Source organism: Telopea speciosissima, chromosome 10 (genome assembly GCF_018873765.1).
Source record: "Telopea speciosissima isolate NSW1024214 ecotype Mountain lineage chromosome 10, Tspe_v1, whole genome shotgun sequence".
Classification (NCBI taxonomy): Eukaryota; Viridiplantae; Streptophyta; class Magnoliopsida; order Proteales; family Proteaceae; genus Telopea; species Telopea speciosissima.
In genome coordinates this window covers 54494986-54520769 of record NC_057925.1, presented here as the reverse complement: position 1 = coordinate 54520769, position 25784 = coordinate 54494986, and the positions used below count along the sequence as shown (strand labels likewise).

The window sequence follows — 25784 nt, the reverse complement described above, 5'->3', positions numbered from 1 at the left end:
CTTAGAAGTAGAATGTTGGAATTGTTCTCGGAATTGAATGGTTCATCTGATATTAGAGATAAATTTTAAAGAGCTTCCTTCTTACATCGTTGGAACATTACCAAATATTTGATTATCTATGTTCTTAGAATTGAATGGATCATCTGATCAATGTCAAAAAGTTTGACACACCAACACTATCCCCAGCCTGTTTCTTTCTATTCTCCCACTCCTTACAAAAATGACCACTATACCCTTCCCATTCGTCAATGTATGGACTAATTCCAAATTGATAAAATCTAGCAACACTTGTACCTAGGGGTGTAAGTTTGCCCCTAACAACCTGAGTCTGCCCTAATCTCAAACAGGGCCTACACTGACATACCTTGGCCCTAAGAGCGGGTCAGAGTTAGAGATTACTGGTCCTAAGTTAGATCTGGGTTGAAGCCTCGGACTGTGCTCGGTCTATCCCAGCCTAACCCAACCCCTACATCACCATTCCCCCTCCCCACCCCTGGCCGAGCCCAACCCCAACATTTCCCTTCCCCCTTCACATCCCATTGTTTTGGCCAATTAAGATCAACCTAGCCCAACTCTGAGGGGAGGTCAGGATCAGGTCTGGGACCAATTAAAGGGAGTATGAATTGGATTGGGGTTTTAGAAAACCCAACTCAACCCGACTTTATTGCAGACCTACTTTACCTAATCAACATTGGTGTTTTCCACGTTCATCTTAATTATTTTGGTTTTCTAAAAGAAAAAAACAAATGGGATTTGATTCTGTGCCTCATACTTTGCTACATCAATCAAGTTCTCGTCCTCTACAATTTAGTGCCGTCACGTCATTTCCTCATATAAATCTTCCAACATCACATCCTCCGTCAATCAAGTGGGATGTTTTCTACCCTCAATGTCAGTAGCTATCGTTCATGATTTTGAAAAGACAAGATTAGGTCCAGCGTTAGGAAACTGTTCACTACTTCCTTGTCTCTTACGCAACTGTGTATATCCTTTTCGTTTTCTGTTGGTCGGAAAGTTTTAAAGTTCCAACTCTCCTGGGCAACATTCCGGGAAGGAGAGTAGATGAAGAAGAAGAAACAAACAAAAGCAAAAGCCTGGCATGTTTATAATAAGAATAAACACATTAACTGTGTAAAATTACATGGTTTTTGCTATTCCTATATCTCTTACACGAGTGCCCCGCCCTTGACATACTCAGTGAAGACCAACGCCACCAGTCCCAACATCGCAAGCCTTCCGTTCAACAATTCGGCATCGGAAGTCATTATCCCTTCCGATTTCGACTGTACAGTAACGCCCTTAAAAAGTGGAATCAAAGAAGCGAGGGATAACACCACGGTAGTCCCCAAGAACCAGGGTATCCCACCGTTCATCAGTTGCCCAATCACATCGTCTCCTCTCGCAAGTTCTGCTCCCAACGCCGCCACGAACCCGACCATCGCTAGCCTGCCATTGATTCTCTCCGGTGCAGGTCCACTGAATGCCAACACGTCTTCAAACTTGGTGCTAACCTGCAAATTAACATCGAATTACATACAATTAAGTCTTTCTTAGAAAATGAAATATTGAAGCTCAACAACACAAGCTAGTGATGACTGATGACTCACCTTTGGCTTAGGAGGAGGAGGAGATGGTGTGGGATTAGAGGGAGGAACAGAAGGAGTTGATGATACTGGCGATTGCTCTCGCTTGCTTTCCTCGGCTAAACATCTTACATGGAAGTTAGCTTTCCCTTGCTGACGTTGCAAGTAGGTTGAAGAAATTGAAAGAGAGTCTGATCGAGTTTTGTGACCCAGTTGAGTCACAGGGCTACGGTTAGCCAAGAAGATGGATTGTATTGCTGATGCGGAGGTCGCCATTTGATCTGGGTTTGAAGTGCTTTAGCGTGTAAAATGGATTACCTCTTCTAGCTAGTCAAGAAAAAAGCCGAAGTAGTTCTGGATGAAAGAATGTGTAAGGAAGGGAGCGAGATATATAGGGATTTCAGAGAGCAGGAGTGGTGGCTGTTATGAAGTCCACGTTACTCTGTTAAATATCTCCCACTGCAATTCTTCCACTTGGGTTCCGTAGTGTCACATGGAAGCATTTGTGGTCACAAGTTTATAGTGGGAGACGTGGGTTCCATAGGAACCAGTTAGACAAAGAAATGGAACTAAAGATGATTCCAGAAAGCAGAGGACAGGATCATTCTGGGTTCTGCACTTTTCGCTTTCTTTCGCACCTAACTTCTACCCAATGGTCCCTACAGTACAGTACAGTCCAGTCTACTTACCATCTCTTTTGGTGGCCAGGATCGATGGGTCTCTTCTCTTAGTTAATTAGTCTAAAGAGTCACAATTAGCAGCAGCTCACAATCATCATGGATACCAATGTTTTAAAATTCTTAATACAATGTTGAGATCAGAGATTAACCAAAATTCATTGTACAAAACCAGAAAGAGGACACATATAAATTGAAGAAAGCAATCCATCCATTAATGTAAATCAAAGAAGTAAATTTAAACTTGACAACTGGAAGATAATCAATCAATGGCATGTTTTCCCATGACTGTGTCACTATCCTTTGTAGGCGTATTTGCAAAGTTCCACGCGTAATCTGAGTATATGCTTTCATGAATTCTACAGCCTGCAACTTCATCCATAGGCACCGCAGCAGAAATCTCTTTTATGTCGTCTTCTGTGAGCTTCACTTCTAAGGAGCCAATATTTTCATATAGATTTTTAAGCTTTGTTGTCCCTGTAGTAATTTAGAATGGAGAAGCTTGTGAACTACAGTAAAAGAAGGTTTTCTTTTCTTACTTTTGGGTAAATTACAGCTGAGGTATTCAATGTTTGAGAAAACTACGTTTACAATACCTTATGTTTGAAATATTATTTTTGGGGTTCCTTATTAATCAGTTTTGTTTTAAGACTTTACTCATAGCCAATTGTTACACCCCCATCTCCGCCCTCTTCCCTCACTTCCGCCACCACCTCCAGCCCCATGCCTGTCCTCTGCCACTCCCTCTGCAACTCCCCCCCCCCCGTTCCCTATATCCCTTGCTGGACATCAGAGAACTCATAAAAAATCTCTTCCCAGACAACTAGGAAGCTGTTCAGAACCCCAATTCTCAAGCTTCAGCCTCAGTCGAACAGATAGAAGAGGTGCTCATCAAGGATCCAGGTGCCATTGTCCATCTCGTCAACAAGCACTACAACATCGAACTCGATAAAACGGTGAGCTCATAATCTTCGCCTTTGGCGAGGCGAGACTGTCATGGCTGTTCTTGCCCATTGGTGATGAGATCAAGAAGCCTCTAGCCAATGATGAGGCTGCCGTCAAGTTGACAACTCACACTACTTCTCTCTTCGCGTTCTAACATGAGATGGATCAGATAGATTCAGGAGAGGATGAAAGGCATGGGAACATGAATCAGAGAATCTGTTGAATTATTGTCCGACAATCGCCTCCAAGGGGCTGGAGAGCTTGCTTAAGGATCCTTTTGAAGGTGTCTAGTAAAGCCCAGTAACAGGTATTGGATGGGTCAGTGGAGAAGGGGATCACTCCATCTGAGTTGAAATCAGAGAATAAAAAAGAGATGATGCAGGAGAGGTCTACAGCTTAATTGACGGTGTTGGCTCCCAATGTAGAGGATTACAATGGGAGTATCACCAAGGCGATAGAGGCTGGTTCTGGGTAGGTAATAAGGGGACTCTCTGGTGCAGTGATGTTACGGTTGATAACTCGAAGTAGGGGAATGAAATTCTAAAGAAAAGGATAGGACCCGAAACCAATGAGGAGATCAGTCCTCAAGCTCTGAAGAGGATCAAAAGGTTTGGGTTTTTCATGGGCTACCATTCATGTTTCCTATTTTGACACACTTTTTAATGGGTTTCGATGCAGCATTGGCATTTGGGCCCTCAGGGATGGGGGCAGGGACTTGCAGGGTTTTTTTTTGGGGGGGGGGGGGGTTCGAGGGTGGGGGCAGAGGGCGGAGGTGGGGATGAGAGAATTGGTTATGGGCAAAGTTTAAAATACTTCTGGTCCTAAACACAACTAGCTAATAACTTAATAAGGAACCCCAAACATAATATTTCAAACATGAGGTATCCCAAACGTAGTTTTCTGAAACATGGGTACCTTAGCTCGAATTTACCATTTTTTTTAATAAATCAAAGTCTAGCAGATAATCAACGGTAAGGTTGCTCCATTGTGACCAAGTGGTCATGGATTCGAGTCTGAAAACAGCCTCTCTGCGAAAGCAAAGGGTAAGGCTGCGTACATTATGACCTTGCCCAGACCTGCAGTGGCGGGAGCCTCGTGCACTGGATACGCCCTTTTTTTTAAAGTCTAGTAGATAATCAACTTATTTAGTGGTATGTACTAATATTTTCAAATCTTAGTGGGAGTCATGAGTCTCATGACCACCAACATCTTTAAATTTCACATCCTTTTAACATATCTTTATATTAGATCTATCATAACATCAATTTTTAAAATATTAAGCTTAAACTAGCATTTCCGAATTTCAATATATAAGCTGTTAACAGCAAACTCTAGCTAAAATTGTTGTTGATGTTGCTGTTGTTGTTGTTAATCTGAAGAACAGAATATGCTGCAATTAAATTTCAGAAATGGTATGTAAAACTGAAATCTTACAATTGACCAGGTCAATAAAAACTTGCGGGAACCATATACCTGGGATAGGGACCACATCATTGCCCTGATAAAGAACCCATGACAAAGCCAGTTGGGGTGGAGTGCAACCATGCTTAGCAGCCAAGTTTTCAACTCTGGTGTACAGGAGTTTGTTCTTTTCTAAATTATCTCCTGTAAACCTGGGATGTCCAGCCTAAACCAATAAAAGATGAAAAAATTGTGCGGGCCTTGATCAGAACAATTTATTAAACTCACCACTATGCAAGTTGAATAAACCATAAGAATAAATGACAATTTGGAGAAAATGATCTGTCATATGCTGTTAGTAGTTCATACCAAATAACCATTTGCAGGAAGAACTGCTCTCCCAGCAAAAAATCCACGACCAAGAGGGCTGTATGTCACTATTCCAATGCCAAGATCCCTTCATTATATAACGAGAAGGTTATCAATGGCCAGAATGACTTCATAGGCACAGGTTAATACTACAGTGCTTTTTTTTCCATAGGGAGGATAATTGTATGGCTTATCAACCATATGTGCAGCCAGATTAAACATAGCAGCTACTAAAATAATTTGAATTTTGTATTTAGAACTAACCTGCAGAGTGGGACTATCTCTTCTTCGATGTCCCGAGTCCACAAAGACCATTCCATTTGTACTGCTGTAATGGGATGAACAGCATGTGCCCTTCTTATGATATCCGGACTTGCTTCAGATAATCCTATGTACTTTATTTTTCCCTCTGCTACTAACTTCATAAGTTCTTCCATCTACCTTCCCAAAAAATGAATTTCAAAACCCAATTAGCTCCACACAACTTATGCAACTCTTGCAAGCAGAGCAACAACAAATCAAACTGGACAAGAACTTATCCAGAATTGATTATAAGCAGCTAAGTTCAAATGAAAATTATGACTTGAGAACAATGTGAATGAAAAACCTACAGTGTCCTCTATTGGAACTGATTTGTCAACTCGGTGCTGATAATACAGATCAATGTAATCCACATCAAGACGCTTAAGGCTAGCTTCACAACACTTCCTTATGTATTCAGGGGTGCCATTAATTTGCATACGAGAGGGTGTCGCACTGACAAGCCCAAATTTGGTTGCTAGTTGGACTTTGTCTCTTGGCAACTGCTTCAAGGCCTGAAAGTTCCAAAATCTACTTAGAATCGAGAATAACAGAAAGAATACAAAATCTATCTACAGGTTCCTCAACAGAGGAGTACACTGTAGCTCAATAATTTTTTTTTCCTATTTTTTTTTTGGAATTGGAGAGCTTTAATTGGGTGGCGGGGGGGGGGGGGATAGGGGATAGGGAAAGGCCCCAGGGTGGTTTGAACTCATGACCTCTTATTTGAGGAGTTGGTCTTTTAACATAGCTCAATAATTTCATCTCAATGAATGATCAAAAAGCTTTAACAGTAAAGAGGAACAGAAAGGATCTTCATGATTTTGAATAAAAAAAATTTTTATCAGATAAAAGAAACTATTTTTTTACACGAAATTAGAAAAACTGTAAAATTTTCACTTGTTTAAGGAAAACCCATAAGACTAGGCATTTATTCTAAAACACGAAATTATAAAAGCTGTAAAATTTTCACTTGCATAAGGAAAACCCATAAGGCTACGCATTTATTCTAAGATTGAAATGCTGAAGGCAGAGGAGAAAGACCTTCCCAACAAGAATTTCATTAGCATTGGCTCCATATACATCTGCTGTATCAAAGAATGTAATTCCCTTCCTGAAAGCATCCTTAATGACTTGAATTACAACTTCTTCTGGGAGAGGATCATGGTAACCTCCAGTTAGGCCGGCACAACCAAATCCCAACTTGGAAACCTGGTCAACCAAAATGGCTAATTTTCGTTACCCAAAAAAAGGGGGGAAATACGAGGGAGGGCTAGGGGAGGGGGAAAATTATAACTTGAAGTTTCACGAGATGGGTATGTGGAGAAAAATTCAAAGCTGCGTTACCTCTAATCCCTGCTTTCCCAATTTCACTCTTGGACAATTAATTTCATGCTCTTCAGACATTTCTCTGCAGACTAGAAATTTGCTGGTTTAAGTGAGGAACACTTAAGATGAAAATAAATAAATCTGCCCTACCAGAAATGATTGTGATTGTTATTTGCTCACGGGAAGCGTATAAAGTTCAGAGTAAATGATGGCGAGAAAGACGAAACTTTGCTTTTCTAAGTTCATAGTTCAGACTATACCTTGAACAAATAGAGAAATCGCAGGAAGTAGAGGAATGTGGACGTATCGGCGTAATCCTTATGGTATCTGGTGAACCAAAAAACGAGACGTAGTGAAAAAACTTCTCATACAGACGATGATCGCACGTTAAGAACGCTATTTCTCTTGCCGAAGAAGATCTCACTCATCTCCGGAGTGTTGAGTTGGTGCTATTGTGTAGGATGACGGAAACCTATGGAATTACGATTCCTTCCGCCATTGGAGAATCTGTAGTTGCTTCGATTTCTGTTGCTGAATTAACTCCAAGTATTAAACTTTCAGCAAAGTGAGCAGACAGCTCCGCGGAGACTGAAGAGTTGAGTTTCGAAGAGTAAATCGGACATAAATTTATCAATCAATACCTTAGAAGGGTTCCTAATATTGTTCGTCACTTTAACATGAAAATGAATTTCATATTCAGGCCAAAATGAAAATCATGATTCCTGATACTCATGGAGCTTTGTGATATTTATTTATTCAAAATTGAGATTTTCTTTTTCACAACCCTTTAAGTGGAAAATTAAAATACCTTTATAGTTTTTTTAAAATAAAATACGTCATTTCATATATGTATAAATGAAAAGAATACAACACGACGACGATGACAACAACAACAAATAGCATTATCCCAATTTAATCAGGTCGGTTATATGGATCCAAACAAAATAAAGTAAACAAACACTGAGATTTAAACAAAAAAAAATGAATGAAGAGATAGGAGAAAGGAGGATGAGAAGAGATGACAAATGAAAAGTAGGAAAATGACTGTTGCACCTTGAAATTGTTTGACAGCTCTCCAAGGCAAGACCTGCAGAAAAGAACACACAAGCGAGAGCCGGCTTTGACCGACAGGGGACTCTCAAATGGCAACCGATGAAGTGCTTGAGAATTAATGAATCATCCCCCTTACCTGGGTGTACCTGAGTACCTGACTATTTATAGCCGAAGAGCTGAATGAGAAGCGGTTATGGAGAATCCCGGTTTGGCAAGTGTTCTACCCATGGTAGGAGATCCCATATAGATTCCTCTTGGAAGCATGCTTCCTCTTTGGAAAGAGTCTTTCCTCCATTAGAACACGACATTGGCCACTGATTTGTCAGTCAAGTGGTTAGGCTTGTGGGGTTGACGTTCTGAATATCCCGACATGAGATCACGTAGCGGTTGGATCGGTTACCAGGTCGGCCTAGTTGGTTTCGTACCCGACCTGTAAGGGTCAATCAAATATTAGGGAGGCAACCTTGTAAGGCGACCCGACGTCTTCATCCTTGTGCCTTGTGCGATCTTGGAGATCGACCCCATGGGTTGCCTATGGCGGATTGCAATTGGTCTGGTGGCCGACCTATAAGGTCGGGTCGGGCTCCGCAGCATCTATGTCGAACTTGAGTTGTCTGGGCTTTCTTTGGTGATGTTGGAGACCATGTTGATGACCGCACCCTTACTTAGTCTGGGTTGGTATTGCCATGTGATGATCTTTATAAGCATGCACCCTGACCTCACTTGGGAGGTCCGGCCGGTTGTGCCATCAAGTTATCTGATATGGCGGCTCTACATTGTCGAATTGGTTGGGTTGAGTGGGTTGAGCACGCTTCTAGCTGCTTATCTGTTTTTTGATTGGTGAGATATTTTGGTTTATCAATGACAAATGAAAGATGGAAAATAATAAGAAAAAGGGTAAATTACACTATCGTTCCCTAAGATTTATATTAAATACAGAACGATTCCTGTATTTTTAAATTATATAGTCACCCCCTCATTCCGTCAGTTAGAAATTACGGCTTTGGTTAAGTTTGCCTTCAAATAACTATTATATCCCTCTCAGGGTTTTTATCCATTTTCCCTTAAATTGTCGACACATAGTAGAAAAATCCGACGGTCAGATTTAAGTCATGATTTCCACCCATCCAACCCTAACCTAACCCTAGTTTCCCATCCTCTCTCCTCCCTCTCACTCTCTACTGCAACTCGTCTCGGAGACGGCGACCTATTTCTCTCTTCTTCTGTGCACAAAAAAAAAAAAAGAGAACGGCCTGAGTATGAAGGACCCTTTGAACCCATCGGAAAACCTGCAATGCTAATTTGGATACCAATTCTACCGTATTTCCTGCAAAAATAGAGAAGACAAGTCACGGCCAGGAACCAATATCCATGTCCAGTAGGTGGGTTACGAGTAATACACAAAATGGTCACTGCTAGTGCTTAGTATTACGCTGTCAATTGCTTGGTTTATTTTTCATTTGGGCAAACTATATTTTTTTTATGGAAATTTTCATTTGGATTGAAACTTGATATGTAAGTACCTTGATATCTACCCTATCCGATCTGAAATTTGTTTGAACCCAGAAAAAAAAATGCTCTACTCAGAAAGTCATTAGATTAGAGTAACTCACTAGACACCGTGATGAAAAAAAGAATTTTTAAAGCATCTTATAACTGGTCTTTCAAAATCTAGAAATGAATTTGGGACGATTTCGAGTATTTGGTTTGGAGTTGAGGTTCTGAAATGTGATAAAATTGGGGATGAAAAAAAATCAAAAGAGGAGATTAGGGAGATGAATGTCTATCCATTTTGATGCGGAGACAAACAGAAGAAAGTGAGAGACAGGGATCTTCAAAGATGGTGCGAACTAGGAGAGATAAAACTTAGAATATCGTAGAAGAGGAAGATGATGGAGAAAACTAAGATTAGAGGAATAGAGACTGTATGTTACGTTTCCCTGGTTAACAAATGTAAAGCCGATTTGCCGGTGTGAGTAAATTATAATTCATTTTTCCCCTTTTTTGTCAGTGGCTTGGATCTTTATCTCGGTTGCGTAATCGATTCCAGACAGAAATCAGGTTCAAAAGGAGTGTGAGAGAAAATGCTAACGTGCGTCGCATGTTCGAAGCAGCTCGGCGGCGGATCGCTTCATGAACCAGAAGGCGAGGAAACCCCAGCCAACAACATCTCCTCCTCGTCCTCACCCTCTGCCTCAGACAGCGCCGGCGTTTGTGGATGTTTTCCGATGGCTTCGAAGGGTCCTTCGTACTCAGGCCGGTCCTGGATTTGTTTCATCCTTTTTTTTTTTGTGCAGAGGAGAGAGAAATAGGCCGTCGTCTCCGAGAGGAGTTGCACTTGAGTGAGAGAGAGGGAGGAGAGAGGATGGGTAACTAGGGTTAGGTTAGGATTGGATTGGTGAAAGTCATGAGTCATATCTAACCGTCGGTTTTTTCTGCCTAGGGTTTACAATCTATGACAGAAACCCTGAAAAGGGTATATTAGTCATTTGAAAGCAAACTTCATCAAGATCGTAACATCTAATTGACGGAATAGGAATTCAGGGGGTGTGACTGTATAATTTAAAAATAAAAGGGGTCTCTCTGTATTTAGTACAAACCTCAGGGAAGAGACACACCCCCAACAAATTAGGTGAATCTCAACTAAATGGGATTTACTATATGGATATATCCTAGCCTGCCAATAGGCCTTAATCGAAGTCATATTTGGTACAAAACTTAGACTATGCATGTTCTTTTTCACAATTTCTCCTATGGTTATTTTGGGTTTGTCCAAAGTTCTTTTATCTCTTTCAATCGGGATCATATCACTTCTCTTTACTGGGGCATCCATAGGCCTCCCCCGTTGAACATGACCATACCACCTCAAACGACATTATAATAAATAAAAAAAATTTAATAAATTTGAAAATTACTTTTACTCTAATTTAAAGAAAATTTTGGATTTTTATGAATACGATGGTACATTTCTGAATATGACCAAGGGAAGAGAAGGGAAGGGGAAAAAAAATTTTGATTTTTTTTTTTTACTTACGCTCATGATTATGTAACCTACTTCATGTAAAAACAAATATAGCAAGTTTGCCATCATGATATGATTAAATTTAAAATATTCAATAATTATACTTTTCTGTGTAATATTTAATCTCCTTTTCAAGTCAAAGGGATTTGGAATTTAGCTCGTCTCCAAGGAGCCCAGCATGCCCAGGGTGCTGAGAGTCGTTGGGCTGTACCACACACATCCCTAGACATGTGCCAAGATGTGTGCGGCACAACTCAGCCACTGGATGCCCCTTGACAGAACCCTGGGCGCTCGGCTCCCTGTAGACGATCCTGATCCAAGGATTTGAATGCAAAATAAAATAAGGAAAAAAGAACGCTACTTGATTGTGTGGGCAATCCACCAATTGGCCAATGACAGCATACACATAGGCATTGACCAGCAAAGGCGGGATGGTCTTTTCGTATACCCATGTGAGAGGGCATAGGGGCACGACCAAGCTGCGTTTTTCTCCCTCATGTTAGATAACGATTACTCCTTGCCAAACAAAAAGAACCAGACAAACCTTCCTTTGTAGGTAATCTTCACCAAAAAGTACCTTTGCTTACGGCTGGTACAGTCAGTAATTGCCACATTTAACCCAAATATAAACATAACAAGTTGCTTATGGCTGGTACAGTGAGTAATTGCCACATCTATTATACCTTTCTAACACCCATCTCTTTTTATAACATGCATCTCATCAAAGTTGATAAATGCTTCTATATCCTACTGAAGGAGGAGTAAATTATAAGTAGAACATATACAATTAAGGATTTAAAATCTCTTAATATGGCTAAAGACAGTTGTGATTGGCTCAGTCACATCCTATGCCACAATGTTGCTATGTTTAGCAGGTGTATTTGCAAACTGCCATGAGTGTAAGTTTATTTTCTCATAGATTCTAGCACCTGATACTTCATCAATAGGCACAGCATCAGTAATCTCTTCGACATCGTCTCCCGTCAGCTTCACTGCCAAGGAGCCAATATTTTCATCTAGATTCTTAAGCTTTGTTGTCCCTGTAGAGATTAAGACAACAGAAGCTAGTGAAGTGAGTACCATACACCAGTACAATAATTAAGCTAAAACGCGAAGGCTTAAGAGATGTTCAACTTGCCACCTTAATCTATTAACCCCCCCCCCTCCCCCCCCCCCAAAAAAAAAAAAATCTCTGACAGAAACCAAGAGAATTGTTTGCATATAAATAGAAAATTTTGTTTCAGAAACTTCTTTACAACACGAGAATTGATAATTCAAATCTGTAAGTTCAGTACCATTTCAAAATGAAAGGAACTTGTTCAATTTAAAAAGTTATTTATAACAACGAAATGTTAGAAGTTTGATCCTACAGAAAATTAAAATCCACAAAAAAAACACTTGCCTGGGATTGGAACCACATCATCCCCTTGATGGAGAACCCAAGACAAAGCTAATTGAGCTGGAGTGCAGCCATGCTTAGAAGCCAAGTTAGCAACTCTCTTGTAAAGCACTCTGTTCTTCTCTAAATTCTCACCAGTGAACCTTGGATGTCCAGTCTAACCCAAAAAAAAAAGGGGCAGTAGGAAATTAGAACAATTCACAAAACTCAGTAAGTAGTTTGGATCCTGAGAACTAATAAATCATCCCAAAATACTTCATTCCTGTTTTGCGGGAAGGTTTCTTTAAAAACCAAAACTTGAAATACCAAGAAACTATTTGCAGGAATGCTTTCTGTAACAGCCTTGCCACCAAAAAAACCACGACCAAGAGGGCTGTAAGCTACTATTGCAATGCCAAGTTCCCTGCATAATCCAAGGACAAATTTTATTAAAGAGGGATCAACAACAATACCTAATAAGTACATTTGCATGGGTTGTCCAATATATCTCCAGCAAAACTGACCATGGCTGGCTACTGCAAATGCAAATTAAGATTTCTTATTATGACTGACCTGCAAAGTGGGACTATCTCTTCTTTGATATCACGAGTCCACAAAGACCATTCCATTTGTACTGCTGTGATTGGATGAACAGCATGTGCCCTTCTTATTGTATCCGGACTAGCTTCAGATAATCCAATATACTTTATCTTTCCCTCTTCCACTAACTTCATAAGTTCCCCCATCTACCTTCCCAAAAGAAAATTTTTCAGACCCACCCAACCATATATATATTTATATCAGTGGTATCAGTAAGGTCTACAAAAAGAAGGATTTGATTTTAAAAGATTACGCAGTTCAGTTCAGCAGATCTTTACCACCCTAGTTTTCTCAAAACCAACATCTGTGAACATAATTCATGATTTAAAAGAACAAAGTGAATGCACCTACAGTGTCCTCTATTGGTACGGATTTGTCCACTCGGTGCTGATAATACAGATCAATGTAGTCCACATCAAGACGCTTAAGACTAGCTTCACAACACTTCCTTACATATTCAGGGGAGCCATTAACTTGAAAACCACTGGCAGCAACGTTAACAATACCAAATTTGGTAGCAAGCTGGATTTCATCTCTGGGCAATTGCTTCAAGGCCTGAAAATTCCAAATTTACTTAAAATGGGGAATCACATAAATGAACAAAAAATTCATCTACAGATTCCTTGATAGAGAGATGTCTACTTAAGCTTAATTATCTCGAACCAATGAATGATCAAGGACTCTGCACGAAGAAAGAAAAGAAGATCTTCACGAATTTCAACATGGGTTTCTCTCAAATTTAATCAATTATGAAGGTACCGTGTACGGAATTGTAAAACTTCCCGGCAAATCATGTTCATGAGGGAAACCCCATTAAAATAAACGGAGGACGGCTGGAATATTAGGGGAACGGTTAAAAAAAGAATAAATCGAATACCTTTCCGATCAGAATTTCATTAGTCTTGGGTCCGTATGCATTAGATGTATCAAAAAAGGTAATTCCCCTATTAAAAGCTTCCATAATGACTGAAATTCCAACTTCCTCTGGGAGAGGATCATTGTAAGTTCCACTAAGGCCGCAACATCCAAACCCTAACTTGGAAACCTTGCAACAAGAAGGAATAATCTTCATTTCAAATAACAGTCAACATACACAAATTACTTCAATTTTCAAAATTTGTCGACCGGGGTATTTGATAAAGATCGAAGTTTTATACCTCTAATCCTTGATTTCCCAATTTAACTCTTGGAATCTGAATTTTGGGCTCTTTAGACATTCTTCTTTTCCAGATTAACAATCGGCTGAGTTCGATCAGATACGTCTTTCAAGTCAAAAATGGAACCCAGATTCTAAAACTTGTTATGATCTGTGTGGATCAGTCTGTAGTGTGTTCATGTCGATTCTCATACGTCCGACCTTATCAACTCTACAGTCTGCTCGGCGCAAGTAGTTGCGAAAACTATAGCTTCTTCACTTCTTATACAGTCCTGAACTCCTTCCTGTTCCCGCCCAACCCAGTTCGGCCGAACCGGTCTATTAATAAAAAGGCAGCTAGTGATACCGCGTAGTGATACAGATCGGTTCTATCGGTCAAAAAGTGGATTTTTTTTTAATTGAAGAATGGCATTTCGATCTGTTAGACCTATGCAGTGAATTGGTTTTTCAGGAATGAATGGAATATGAGAATATTTGAGAACTGATCAGAAGCCACTGAATCGAAATTTCAGTTGCCAAGACAGTAGGGGAGCTGCTAATCTGTTTTGAGAGTTTTTCCTCAACCTAAGTACTTGAGAAGTTCCAACACTGAGAATAGATGGGCTCTGTTTGTTCTTTATACCTGCTCAAGTGCACTGTGTTAAGAGCATTTTTCATACAGCTCTATTATAGCTTATAAAGTGAATTTGTTCTCTTTTGGTATTTTCTCCTCATTCGGGATATAAAATCCTTGTACTTGTCACAAGGAAAAAAATTATATAAAAGAAAATTTCAGAAAACAAAACCTGCTTAAGACCAAAAGTTACAAATAAAACCTGCAAAATACGATTCTGCACCCCAAAGACATAACTGCACCTTTGAAATATCTGTTTGGGTCCAGCAGCAATGGTAACCTGAAGCTAACCTGTTTATAATTCGATTGAGAAATCCCAACTAGTCCAACTTATCAGCATAAACAGCCAACCCCTACACAGATAATTGGGTTGGTTTTCAGTCGAGCCAACCTTCGCCACGCCACCCCTGTTGGTGATTTTTTTTTCAGCTCTAAGATCCAACCATAAGCTTAGTTTCTCTGGTCCTGGTCCAGATTCAAGTTTACACACATATTCCAATGTCCAAATAGCTTAATGAATTTTGGTCTCTGGTAGCAATATGATTAGTTGATTACAATTACAAAACTACAGCTTAAAGAATTGAAAAACTTAAGAGACAAAGAGCCAAAATTATCATCCAAGTGCTTGAAATACAGATAAAAGATTTTGCCACACTGTTAATCCTCCCACCAAACCAAAATTTCTAATTTTCTAACCACGTGGCAAGTTGATTGGGGCTCAAATTTCATTTGGAGGTAGGACCCACCTTCTTCTGCAGACGATTCAATTTTTGCACAACCAATCCTACTGAGATGTCAAAATCAAGTGAACAAAAGTTGTTAAAGCCATTCATGGTTGAATGATTCTAGGACCTTTGAAAGCCTGAGCAAAAATTATACTATACACTTCATCACCAGATCCTAACCCATGCCTGAAACCCAACCATTAGCCTTATTGAGTTGTAGTACCCAGTAACCTGCTCAAATAATAGCCCTGGGTTTGGGCAGGCTGAGAGTTGCCATACTGAAGAACATATTATTTAGATGCAATGGCAAACCAAACAAACAAGACCAATTCAACTAGCCGATAAACCAATCATTGCCTATATCCACCATTGAAACGAATTGGGTGCAGGTTAGGATTTCTTTTGAAATAGTTTGTAGTCCATTTTATAATGTCCAAGCCCGAACTAACACAAATACAAACATAACCAGTAGCTTGTGGCTGGTACAGTCAATAACTGTCATGTCTATTATACACTTATACCTTTCAAACAGTCTTTTTGGAACATGTATCTCATCAAAGTTGATAAAATTCTTCTATATTGTGCCTGTTTTACATGGTTGATGGTGCGATAAAAAAGTGTGCTACTCAAGTGGCAATAAATTATATGTAGAACATATATAATCAAGGATTTAAAATCTCTTAATAAGGCCAAGGATAGTTGTGATTGGCGCCAATCACATCCTATGCCAGGAGGTTGCTATTTTTAGCAGGTGTAATTGCAAACTTCCATGAGTGCAAGTATATCTTGTCAAAGATTCTAGCACCTGATACTTCATCAATAGACACAGCATCAGAAATCTCTTTGACATCCTCTGCCTTCAGCTTCACTGCCAAGGAGCCAATATTTTCATCTAGATTGTTAAGCTTGGTTGTCCCTGTAAAGATAAGACCATAGAAGCTAGTGAAGTGAGGACTACACACACAAGAATTTGAGCTAAAAAGAAAAGGCTTAAGATGTGTTCAACCGATTCAGTAGCATTACTTCTTTAAAACTTAATAGAAGCACACTTGCCACCTAAATCTATCAATCACTGTAATCTTTCTGAAAGAAGCCAAGAAAACTGGCATAACCTACATGCTCAGAAAATAACGACCTTATTTCAACTCACTTCTTTAACAACATAGCATTGAAAATGCAAATCCATAAGTTGAGCACCATTTGAATATTAGCAATAATAAATCTCGAATTTTAGCTAATTTGTATTAGTTATTTTTCTATTTAATCTCAAGAGGAAAGGTCTGTTTCATGAGAAAAGAAAATTTTAATTATGAAATCTTAGAAGATTGATCCAAAAGACAATTAAAATCCATAAAAAAACACTTGCCTGGGATTGGAACCACATCATCCCCTTGATGGAGAACCCAAGACAAAGCTAGTTGAGCTGGAGTGCAGCCATGCTTAGCAGCCAAGTTAGTAACTCGCTTGTATAGCACTTTGTTCTTCTCTAAATTCTCACCAGTGAACCTTGGATGTCTAATCTAACCGCATAAAAAGGGCAATAGGTAATTAGAACAATTCACAAAACTTGGTAGGTAGGTTAGATCGTGAGAAACAAATATATCATCTCAACAACCAAAACTTGAAATACCAAGAAACTATTTGCAGGAATGCTTTCTGTAACAGCTTTGCCACCAAAACAACCACGACCAAGAGGGCTGTACGCTACTATTGCAATGCCAAGTTCCCTGCATAATCCAAGGACAAAAGTTTATTAAAAAGGGATCAACCACAATACCTGAGAAGTAGAACAGAATGACACAACTTCCTTGTTTTATCTACACTCCGAAGTACATTTGCACGGGTTGTTCATTATAGATCCAGCAGAACTGACCATGGCCGCTGCAAAAGCCAACTAAGATATTATTTTGACTGACCTGCAAAGTGGGACTATCTCTTCTTCGATATCGCGAGTCCACAAAGACCATTCCATTTGTACTGCTGTGATTGGATGAACCGCGTGTGCCCTTCTTATTGTATCTGGACTTGCTTCAGATAAGCCAATATACTTAATCTTTCCCTCTTCCATTAACTTCATAAGTTCCCCCATCTACCTTCCCAAAAGAAAACTATTCAGACCCACTCAACCATAAATATATCAGTGATAGCAGCAATGTCTACCGGAAGGATTGGACTTTAAAAAAAAAAAAAAAAAAGATTAAACATTTAGGTTCAGCTTCAGCATATCTCTACCATCCTAATTTTCTCAAAAACCAACATCTGTGAACATAATTCATGATTTAAGAAAACAAAGTGAATTCACCTACAGTGTCCTCTATTGGTACCGATTTGTCCACTCGGTGCTGATAATACAGATCAATGTAGTCCACATCAAGACGCTTAAGACTAGCTTCACAACACTTCCTTACATATTCAGGGGAACCATTAACGTTTAAACCAGTGACAGCAACTTCAGCAATACCGAATTTGGTAGCAAGCTGGATTTTGTCTCTGGGCAACTGCTTCAAGGCCTGAAAATTCCAAATCTACTTAAAATGGGGAATCCCATAACTGAACTAAAAATCTAACTACAGATTCCTTGATAAAGGAGATGTCTACTTAAGCTTAATTCTCTCGAACCAATGAATGATCAAAGACTCAACAAGAAGAAAGAAAAGGAAAATCTTCAAGAATGTCAACATGGGTTTCTCTATAGAATTGTAAAAACTTCCAGAAAAATCATGTTCATGAGGAAAAACTCATTAAAATAAAACTAAGACGGAAAGAAGATGGGGAAGTGGGGAAAAAAAAGAGTGAAGTCAAGAATACCTTTCCGACCAGAATTTCGTTAGTGTTGTTAGGTCCGTATGAATCAGCAGTATCAAAAAAGGTAATTCCCCTATTAAAAGCTTCCTTAATGACTGAAATTCCAACTTCCTCAGGGAGAGGATCATTGTAAGCTCCAGTAAGACCCCAACATCCAAAACCTAACTTGGAAACCTTGTCAACAAGAAGGAATAATTTTCATTTCAAATAACTGTCACCACATACAAATTACTTCATTTCAAAATTTTGTCGGCATGGGTATTTAGAGAAGAATCGAAGTTTTATACCTCTAATCCTTCATTTCCCAATTTCACTCTTGGAATTTGAATTTGGGGAACCTTGGACATTTTTCTATTCCAAACCAACAATCCTCTGAGTTCGATCAGATAAGTCTTTCAAGTCAAGAAGGAACAGAGCCTCCACAACTTAAGGTCTCTGTGCATCAATCTATGTTGTACCTGTCGATTCTCACACGTTCGACCGTCTGCGTGCCGCATGCCGTTGCCGTTGCCAAAGCTATTACTTAAACCATACCCCTATTATTCATGGTCCAAAGTACCCTTCTCTGGTCCAATCAATGGTCATTGGTCAGATCGGGTTTATGAAGAGATTCTCTCTTCACCAGGGATGGAGAGAAGTTGGGCCCTAAATAAATTTTGCCACGTTGTAAAACAAGTCTTTGAAAAGTAATTCACAATCAACATCAAATATAATTAGTTTAAAATACAATAGAAATTCTTAATACATGATTAACCATATAATTGAATTAGGCCATCGAGTTTGATATTGTTAGGTTTTGTGTCTTGTATTCTATAGTGACCCCTACAAAATTACTATTGGGATAGTATATGTGGAGGTCGAGTTTTGGTTCCATTCTATATTTATTTGTATGGGAAAATCTTAGATACAATCAAGAGATCACACAATGAGGTGGGGAGTGGGGTAGAGTGTTTTTCCGGCTTAGTAAAAAATTCTTTGGTTCTTCAGGATGGATGTAGGCATTCATGCCAAACTACAATAAATTTTTGTGTTCATGTGAAATTATTTGTTTGATTTCTTTTTCATGTTTGTAAATTCGTCCCAAAAAGTGATGAGTGACGTTCAATAGATTGTTGTATGCTATGTGTCGAGATCGGTACAATGGCTAATGTGCAAGGAGAGGGAAGAAGGTATATAAGTATATCAATTTTTTCTATATAGAAAGTACAGAAGTCCAAAAAAACATCCGGATCTCACACCCCTACTTTTCAATTAAGTTTTTTGAGGAGAGAGCCTTTGTTTCTTCTGGCCCTTGTTGCTACGCATACTTGAGCTCTTTCAAACCTGAGTCTATCCCTGTCCAACATCCCTACCATGTTCACCATTTTAAAGCTAGGTGAGTCTTCTTTCTTTTCTTTTTCCTTTTCCATTTAATTTTATCTAGTGTGCTTTGGGGAATCCTCCAAACATTGTAGGTACGTCGTTGCTCCATTGTGGGCAACATGCCATAAATTGAGGGATGTCTGGATAGTTCTTGATAGGGCTTTTTGTATATTAAGTTAATAAGTTTCATTAGCTTTTATTTGTGATCTTTTTTCCAGATTTTTCCATTGGTTTTTGCTATTTTTCTTAAATTTTTACGTTTTGTGTACTTATGATTTTATATTTTTTATGTTCTATTTATTTAAGGCTTTGATGTACTATGTTTCCCAAAGTTTTTGAGGATCAGTGGCTATAGTTACAGTGTTTGGAACCATGTTTTATCACCTTCTTCATCAGGATTATTTTTTGTGAAATTTATTTTTTATTTATTTGTTTTCATGTCTCTTTGTATCATAGGTTAGTTTTGTATATAAGGGAATTTTGGTAATTTAATATGTACACAAATTTTATTCTATTATTTTTAATGTTATTCTCTATTTGTCATATGGGTATCATTAGATTGTTGCCTCAGTTTATTTCACATATTGTCTTTTTCATGATGATGATATATCACATCTACTTAGGAAGTGACATTTTTGTAACTTTCCAACACGTTTATTAACCTTTTTTTTTATCTTCTTTTTGCACTATTTTAGGGTATAAACAATAGTTAAAATTAGGTTTTGCATCAATTTTATTAACTTACTTTAAGCATACTAACCCTTTCATTGTAACACAATTGGATAGATGTGTGTCATATCTTTTCCACTTTTCCTTCTGAATATTATTCTTAATTTGTATCATGATGCATATGGTTTGGCATACTTAACATACCCATGATTGAATACAGTTTAATCGGGTGGATCGAGGTGCCTAACACCTTTTCGGACCACAACTTAACATGAGCTTAACCTTTGATCAGTGAGTGGAGTCAATAATTTTTTATGTGTAGATCCTTGATCCTAATCTAAGTCGCAATTCTATTTCATTGAGACTAGAATTGTTCGGTGTTTGTTCTCACTGAGTCACAGTAGGATTTTGAATCCATTATATATACATGGATAAAATTATAATTGTATGGTAATCAGGGTTTTTAAGATTTCTATACCTTGTCTAAGTAGAGAAAACACTAGATACAAGCAAGAGAGATCACATAGTGAAGTGGAGGATGGTGTGGAGTATTTTTGTAGCTTTATGAAAAATTCCAACTCTCTCAGGTACATGTAAACATTCACATTAAATCCTTGTACTATTTTTTTTGTTGGGTAAATAAATCAAGGGAGAGGGATATGTATGCTAGAACCCTTTGTCTATCTCTCTATTACCTCCTTTGAAATGACTCCCTTATCCATCTCAAAGCGAAGAAGAGAGAGAGACACACACATTGGGTGCTAGTATATGGTATACTACTAGCATACCCAGCGTTTTCCTTTCCCATAAATCAAATCCTTGTATTAATTTTTTGGGAAAACGTTCTCTGTGTTGGAGGAGTAGGCTGTGCCTAGACAAATGGGGGTGGGCAAAATGACTGTCCCACCCCCTGAATGGTGGAAATGCCACCCCCATGTGTCTGGGCACAGCTTGTGCTGCAGCACAAAGAACATCGACCCTACTTTTATTTTTTTGAGTAAATAAATCCTTGTATTCAGGTTTGATTGTATATTTAAGCTGTGTTTGGTATGCATTCTATGATGATTTCGCATTCTCGAGTGATAATAATAGTTGTTTTTATCATATGAGAAAGAAAGTTGACCTATTATGCATTCCAATAATGCATACCAAGCACAGCCATAGTTTCTTCCTTGTGTTTATCCATTTGTGCCAAACTATCATGTTAATCAATCTTCTTTTTTCTTTTTCTTTTGTTGTGGTTCGGTTGGGCCGTTGGGGGGGCTGATGGGGGAGGGAGGGGGGAAGGATCAGGATCATCTCCAGGGAGCAAGGAATGCCCAGGGCGCTGCCAGCCGTTGGGCTGTGCCACACACATCCCTAGGCATGCGCCTAAATGTGTGCGGCACAACTCAACCGCTGGATGCCCCCTGGCAGCACCCTGGGCGCACATCTCCTTGGAGACGAGCTAAATTCGGGGGGTAAGCACCACCATATTTACCAACGCTTTTTTTTCGGTAAAACATATTTACCAACGTTCAATGGCACATTGTCCCTCATTGTGGCTCAAAATCAAACACTTAGGATCTGTTACACCTCTGCAACAAGTTGGTTTTTCGGGAATAAATGGAATTAAGATTGAATATCTGAAAACTAAAGCCTAAACAACTGAACCGAAATTTCGGTTACCAAGACAGTAAACGAGCTGCTAATCTGTTTAGAGTTTCCTTGAGCAGTGAATTCCAGGACATGAGCAGTTCCAATACTGATATTAGATGGGCTCTGTTTGTTCTTCATACTTGCTCAGCTGCACATTGTGTTACAGCAATTTCCATATAGTTCCATAGAATACAGAGTGAAGTTGTTCTCTTTTTGTGTCGTCTCCTTCCCATTCAGCAACTAATCCTTTTACTCATCACAGGGGGGGGGGGGGGAAGTACCAGAGAATAAAACCTGCAAACTATGACTCTATTAAGCACCCCCATAGACATAAATGGAGCTATAGAATATCTGTTGGATTCAGCAATGGCAACCAGAAGCTAAAATGTTTATTAGCAGAAAAAAAGGCCAACCCCAACACAGAATTGGGTTGGTTTTCAGTTGAGCCCACTTTCCTCACCCCTGGTGGTGGTACAAATTCATCCTTAGATAAGGACTCTGAGTTATTTCAGGTCAAAGCTCCAACCATAAGCCTAGTCGGTCTGGTCATGGTCCAGGTTCAAGCTAACACACACACACACTAATTTCCTAACAGCTTAATGAAATTTGGTTTCTGTTACCAACCAAACAAGTCACTTGTCAATCAATGAGTACAGTTATATAACTACAGCTTTTGAATTGGGTCAGCTCAGCTCGATCCCAAATGAAAGATTATGCCGAGAAGTGCAGCATAACAACAACATATATCCTTTGACACTGTTAAAATCTAAAAACTGCTTAAATTTAGTATCAGAAAAATTAATCACTTGACGTGGTCTTCATTCTTCAATGCATGGGCAGCTCCAAAAAGTTGCACCCAACAAGCTTACCTTTTGCTTTTCAATTTTGGTGTCCGGACTCAATTAATTTTTGCTGGAGTATTCGCAGACTTCCAATCGAAAAACATGGAGACAACACCATAACCTCTATGACCGCTCACCTCATTAATTGGCACTGCATCAGAAATTTCTTTCAAATCTTCTTGTGTAAGCTTCAAAGCCAAAGAGCCAATGTTATCATCCAAGTGCTTGATCTTAGTTGTTCCTATATATGTTGAAAGAACCAAAAACAAGAAAAAGAAATAAGATTTTGCCACAATTGTCAATCCACCCACCAAACCAAAATTCCTAAAAAACTCAAGGCAAAATTCACCTGGGATTGGAACCACATCATTCCCTTGATGAAGAACCCAAGCAAGTGCAAGTTGAGGAAGGGTGCAACCATACTTTGTTGCCAAATTCGCAATACAAGTATAGAGAAGTTTGTTCTTCTCTAAGTTATCTCCTGTGAATCTTGGATGGTGAACCTATAAACAGAAACAACAGCAGGTTTTGGTTAAGAATCTTGATTATAACGGTAACACGAAATATTAAGTTCATTTTGAATTTAGCAGCTGCAGGGAAAGTAGTAGCAAAGGTGTAAGGCCAAGAATAGCATAATACCAATATGCTATCTGTAGGTAGGCTTTCCACAACTGCCTTTCCACCAAAGAAACCACGACCAAGAGGGCTATATGCTATTATCCCAATACCAAGCTCTCTGTGAGTTGAGAAGCAGCATCTGGTGAGTGATTATTGGAAATTGGAAGAATATGAAATTTAATAATATAATTCAGAATAAAGCCTTTCAGTCATCTTGGTTCTGATATGATTCTGTTTTACACTCAAGTCAGACACCTAATAAGCAATCTTCATTTCTTTGAGAAACTTCTAACAGAATGTATTCCACAAAATTTAAATCAAGAACATGACCAATAGGAGGAAGAGAAGAGAAAGAGATCAACAAACCGGCAAAGTGGAATTATCTCTTCTTCAATATCACGAGACCACAGGGAATACTCCATCTGCAAAGCAGTGATAGGGTGAACTGCATGGGCTCTCCTTATTGTGTCAGGACTAGCTTCACATAACCCAATGTACTTAATCTTTCCCTCTTCCACTAGCATCTTAAGCTCCCCCATCTACCTTCCCAGACATAGTTCAAATCCAATTCCCTGTTAGACTCTAGTTTATTCACAACCATAAAAATTAAACAGTAACTATAAAGGAAATGAGTAAATAAACAGAGAACTGTTTAAAATGGTTACAGTGTCTTCTATAGGAATTGTTGTATCAACTCGGTGCTGATAGTATAGATCAACATAGTCCAAATCAAGGCGCTTAAGGCTAGCTTCACAGCATTTCCGTACATATTCAGGTGAACCATTAACTGCTTTTTCACCATCTTCTTGCATTCTTACTCCAAACTTGGTTGCTAATTGAACATTTTCTCGGGGAAGCTGTTTCAAGGCCTGCAAACAATGAAATAGATTTATTATCCGTCGGTGCCTTCCTGCAAGATAAACATATCTTCGTAAATATCTTTAGTTCTTATAGAAGGAAAACTAGCTCCTCCATCTGATTTAACATGAACAAAATAAGCAAAGTGTATTATTGTACTCAATTTGGTTCTCAATCTTATGCTTTACTGTAAAGCATTCCAAATAGTCAATTTGCTTGCTGTCCCATTCCTTTCTTTGATTTATAAACCATTAGTCCTCTTATTTCCTGTCTAATTAGTCTTTCACACTTTTGTGTTCAATACTGTATTAAAGATTACCTTCCCCACCATGATCTCATTGTCATGCTTAGCTCCATACAAGTCTGATGTATCAAAAAATGTGATTCCCTTATGAAAAGCATCAATGATTACTGAACATCCAGCCTCATGGGAGAGAGGAGCATTGTATAGTCCAGAGAGTCCCACACAGCCAAAGCCCAGACTAGAAACCTGTAGGCAGAAGAGAAAAAAGAATTATTGTCAGGAAATTATAAATAGAGGAATTCCATGGTCATAGCTAGTTTGAAGAAGCAATGGAGTTTGCAAGTTGAAATTGTCAAACACAAAAAAAATCAATTCTTCTCATCATTTATGATCTCTTAGGAGAAATGGTAGAGCACATCCATTGATTAATGGTGTATATCACCAAGTCAATGGTGCCGTGATCTGGAACACCTTAATCATCACTTATATAAGAACAGGCAAATTTTCAAATACTTGGCTGACTGCTGAATGGCCTTCATCAGATTGCTTTGATTATCATAGAACAGAAATTAGTTCACTTTGTTTATATATCAAAAAAACCATTCATTTCACTGGACTAAGCTTGATGGCAAAGAACAAGCTTAAAACATATAATTGATTTGTTTCTTTCTTGGTATTTGTTCGCTAACGTTTCACCTAAAAGCTCAAACTGTTAGGGAAGGGCAGCGTAAATGTATACATCAACACTCCCCCCACATGTGCAAGCCAAGATCCCATGGTCCTTGCACATGGAGCTTACGTGGCATTCCTTCGCGTGGCACCGAGGGAGAAGAAATGTCGGGAAAACACTTCCAATGCACGTCTTAGGAGTCGAACACTAGACCTCCTTGCTCTAATACCATGTCCTTGCACATGCATGCCAAGATCCCATGGTCCTTGCACGTGGAACTTACACAGCATTTCCTTCGCGCAGCACCGAGGGAGAAGAAACGTCGGGAAAACTCTTTCGATGCACTTCCTAGGGGTCGAACACTTGACCTCCCTGCTCTAATTCCAGGTTCGCTACCTTTTCACCTAAAAGCTCAAACTATTAGGGAAGGGCAGCGTAAATGTATATATCAACACCCCCTGCACGAGCATGCCAAGATCCCATGGTCCTTGCACGTGGAACTTACGCAACATTTCCTTTAGTTCTCAATTTAAAAGTTACTCTCGTTCAAGTAGAACTCAGCAGTCAGGATCTGAGACTCAAAAGGATTTTATCCTGGTCTTCTGGAGTGAATGGCACTCATATGGAGTACGCAAATTGCATGGTCGTATAAACCCGCCAATTTTGGACTCACTGTAAGGTTTCCTTTTTTGGTGAACTAGCGAAGTCCTTGTTTAATTTCTAAAAGCAGATTAGTGATTAGTGTTGACTATTGTTGGGGTTATTTTGTTAAGACCAATAGTGGAAAGTGATCACATATTGGATATTGGGCTTTACTTGGCACACCTTAATTAGTATGCATCTTGTGTATATGTGTGGGCCTCATTCTCATATCTTTTAGGAAAAAAGAACTCAGTCCGGGAGTGTGGCCTACACCAGCACTCCCAT

At 39.1% G+C, this 25784-nt stretch overlaps 5 protein-coding genes across 11 annotated transcripts in view; 1 reads left to right on the top strand and 4 right to left on the bottom strand.

Moving 5' to 3' along the window:
- Window positions 1-1159: 1159 nt before the first annotated feature.
- On the bottom strand, window positions 1160-1891 carry LOC122642502 (early light-induced protein 1, chloroplastic). 2 transcript variants are annotated; one of them, XM_043835999.1, is made up of 2 exons: window positions 1608-1891; window positions 1160-1511 (listed from the first exon to the last, which is right to left on the bottom strand). In XM_043835999.1, exons 1-2 carry the CDS (start codon window positions 1857-1859, stop codon window positions 1167-1169), a joined length of 597 nt encoding a protein of 198 aa, XP_043691934.1. In that variant the 5' UTR covers window positions 1860-1891; the 3' UTR covers window positions 1160-1166. The 2 variants fall into 2 exon arrangements, with proteins under 2 accessions (XP_043691934.1, XP_043691935.1); XM_043836000.1 differs by having other exon boundaries at window positions 1614-1891.
- A 616-nt stretch (window positions 1892-2507) lies between these two features.
- Window positions 2508-25784, bottom strand: part of LOC122641469 (perakine reductase-like) — a 24059-nt gene continuing 782 nt past the window's right edge. The window contains exons 2-11 of one of the 5 annotated variants that reach the window (XM_043834715.1): window positions 24263-24433; window positions 23751-23954; window positions 23452-23624; window positions 23107-23203; window positions 22817-22970; window positions 22525-22708; window positions 17068-17217; window positions 16782-16878; window positions 16518-16671; window positions 15676-16067 (exon numbers count right to left, since the gene is read on the bottom strand). In XM_043834715.1, the coding sequence (XP_043690650.1) occupies window positions 15874-16067; window positions 16518-16671; window positions 16782-16878; window positions 17068-17217; window positions 22525-22708; window positions 22817-22970; window positions 23107-23203; window positions 23452-23624; window positions 23751-23954; window positions 24263-24433 (1578 nt within the window). In that variant the 3' untranslated portion in view covers window positions 15676-15873. Of the gene's footprint in view, window positions 2738-4678; window positions 4833-14615; window positions 14629-15675; window positions 16068-16517; window positions 16672-16781; window positions 16879-17067; window positions 17241-17457; window positions 17662-17959; window positions 18131-18243; window positions 18379-22524; window positions 22709-22816; window positions 22971-23106; window positions 23204-23451; window positions 23625-23750; window positions 23955-24262; window positions 24434-25784 lie in introns of those variants that run through there. The other 4 variants (XR_006329908.1, XM_043834714.1, XM_043834711.1 and 1 more) reach the window with 4 other exon arrangements.
- LOC122641472 (probable aldo-keto reductase 1) lies at window positions 4864-7147 on the bottom strand. The gene is made up of 7 exons (XM_043834719.1): window positions 6916-7147; window positions 6865-6874; window positions 6623-6693; window positions 6320-6487; window positions 5587-5790; window positions 5240-5412; window positions 4864-5063 (listed from the first exon to the last, which is right to left on the bottom strand). Exons 3-7 carry the CDS (start codon window positions 6680-6682, stop codon window positions 4970-4972), a joined length of 699 nt encoding a protein of 232 aa, XP_043690654.1. The 5' UTR covers window positions 6683-6693; window positions 6865-6874; window positions 6916-7147; the 3' UTR covers window positions 4864-4969.
- On the bottom strand, window positions 11433-13970 carry LOC122641470 (perakine reductase-like). Of its 2 annotated transcripts, none has more exons than XM_043834716.1 (7): window positions 13815-13970; window positions 13535-13702; window positions 13009-13212; window positions 12631-12803; window positions 12334-12481; window positions 12082-12235; window positions 11433-11719 (listed from the first exon to the last, which is right to left on the bottom strand). In XM_043834716.1, the coding sequence occupies exons 1-7, from the start codon at window positions 13872-13874 to the stop codon at window positions 11526-11528; spliced, it is 1101 nt and encodes a 366-aa protein (XP_043690651.1). In that variant the 5' UTR covers window positions 13875-13970; the 3' UTR covers window positions 11433-11525. The 2 variants fall into 2 exon arrangements, with proteins under 2 accessions (XP_043690651.1, XP_043690652.1); XM_043834717.1 differs by having other exon boundaries at window positions 12385-12481; window positions 13815-13952.
- The window catches only part of LOC122641471 (stem-specific protein TSJT1), a 21265-nt gene continuing 15849 nt past the window's right edge, over window positions 20369-25784 (top strand). Inside the window, exon 1 of the mRNA XM_043834718.1 lies at window positions 20369-20381. The gene's annotated coding sequence lies outside the window, so the exon portion shown is untranslated. The remainder of the gene's footprint in view (window positions 20382-25784) is intronic.

Coding starts and splice junctions, on each gene's coding strand:
- LOC122642502 (XM_043835999.1), bottom strand. CDS start 1,859: ATGGCGACCTCCGCATCAGCAATACAATCCATCTTCTTGGCTAACCGT. Junction 1,512..1,607: donor CTCCTCCTCCTAAGCCAAAG/GTGAGTCATCAG, acceptor GTTAATTTGCAG/GTTAGCACCAAGTTTGAAGA.
- LOC122641470 (XM_043834716.1), bottom strand. CDS start 13,874: ATGTCTAAAGAGCCCAAAATTCAGATTCCAAGAGTTAAATTGGGAAAT. Junction 13,213..13,534: donor ATGAAATTCTGATCGGAAAG/GTATTCGATTTA, acceptor TGGAATTTTCAG/GCCTTGAAGCAATTGCCCAG. Junction 12,804..13,008: donor CCGTACCAATAGAGGACACT/GTAGGTGCATTC, acceptor TTGGGAAGGTAG/ATGGGGGAACTTATGAAGTT.
- LOC122641472 (XM_043834719.1), bottom strand. CDS start 6,682: ATGTCTGAAGAGCATGAAATTAATTGTCCAAGAGTGAAATTGGGAAAG. Junction 6,488..6,622: donor TGGGAAAGCAGGGATTAGAG/GTAACGCAGCTT, acceptor TTGGTTGACCAG/GTTTCCAAGTTGGGATTTGG. Junction 5,413..5,586: donor CAGTTCCAATAGAGGACACT/GTAGGTTTTTCA, acceptor TTGGGAAGGTAG/ATGGAAGAACTTATGAAGTT.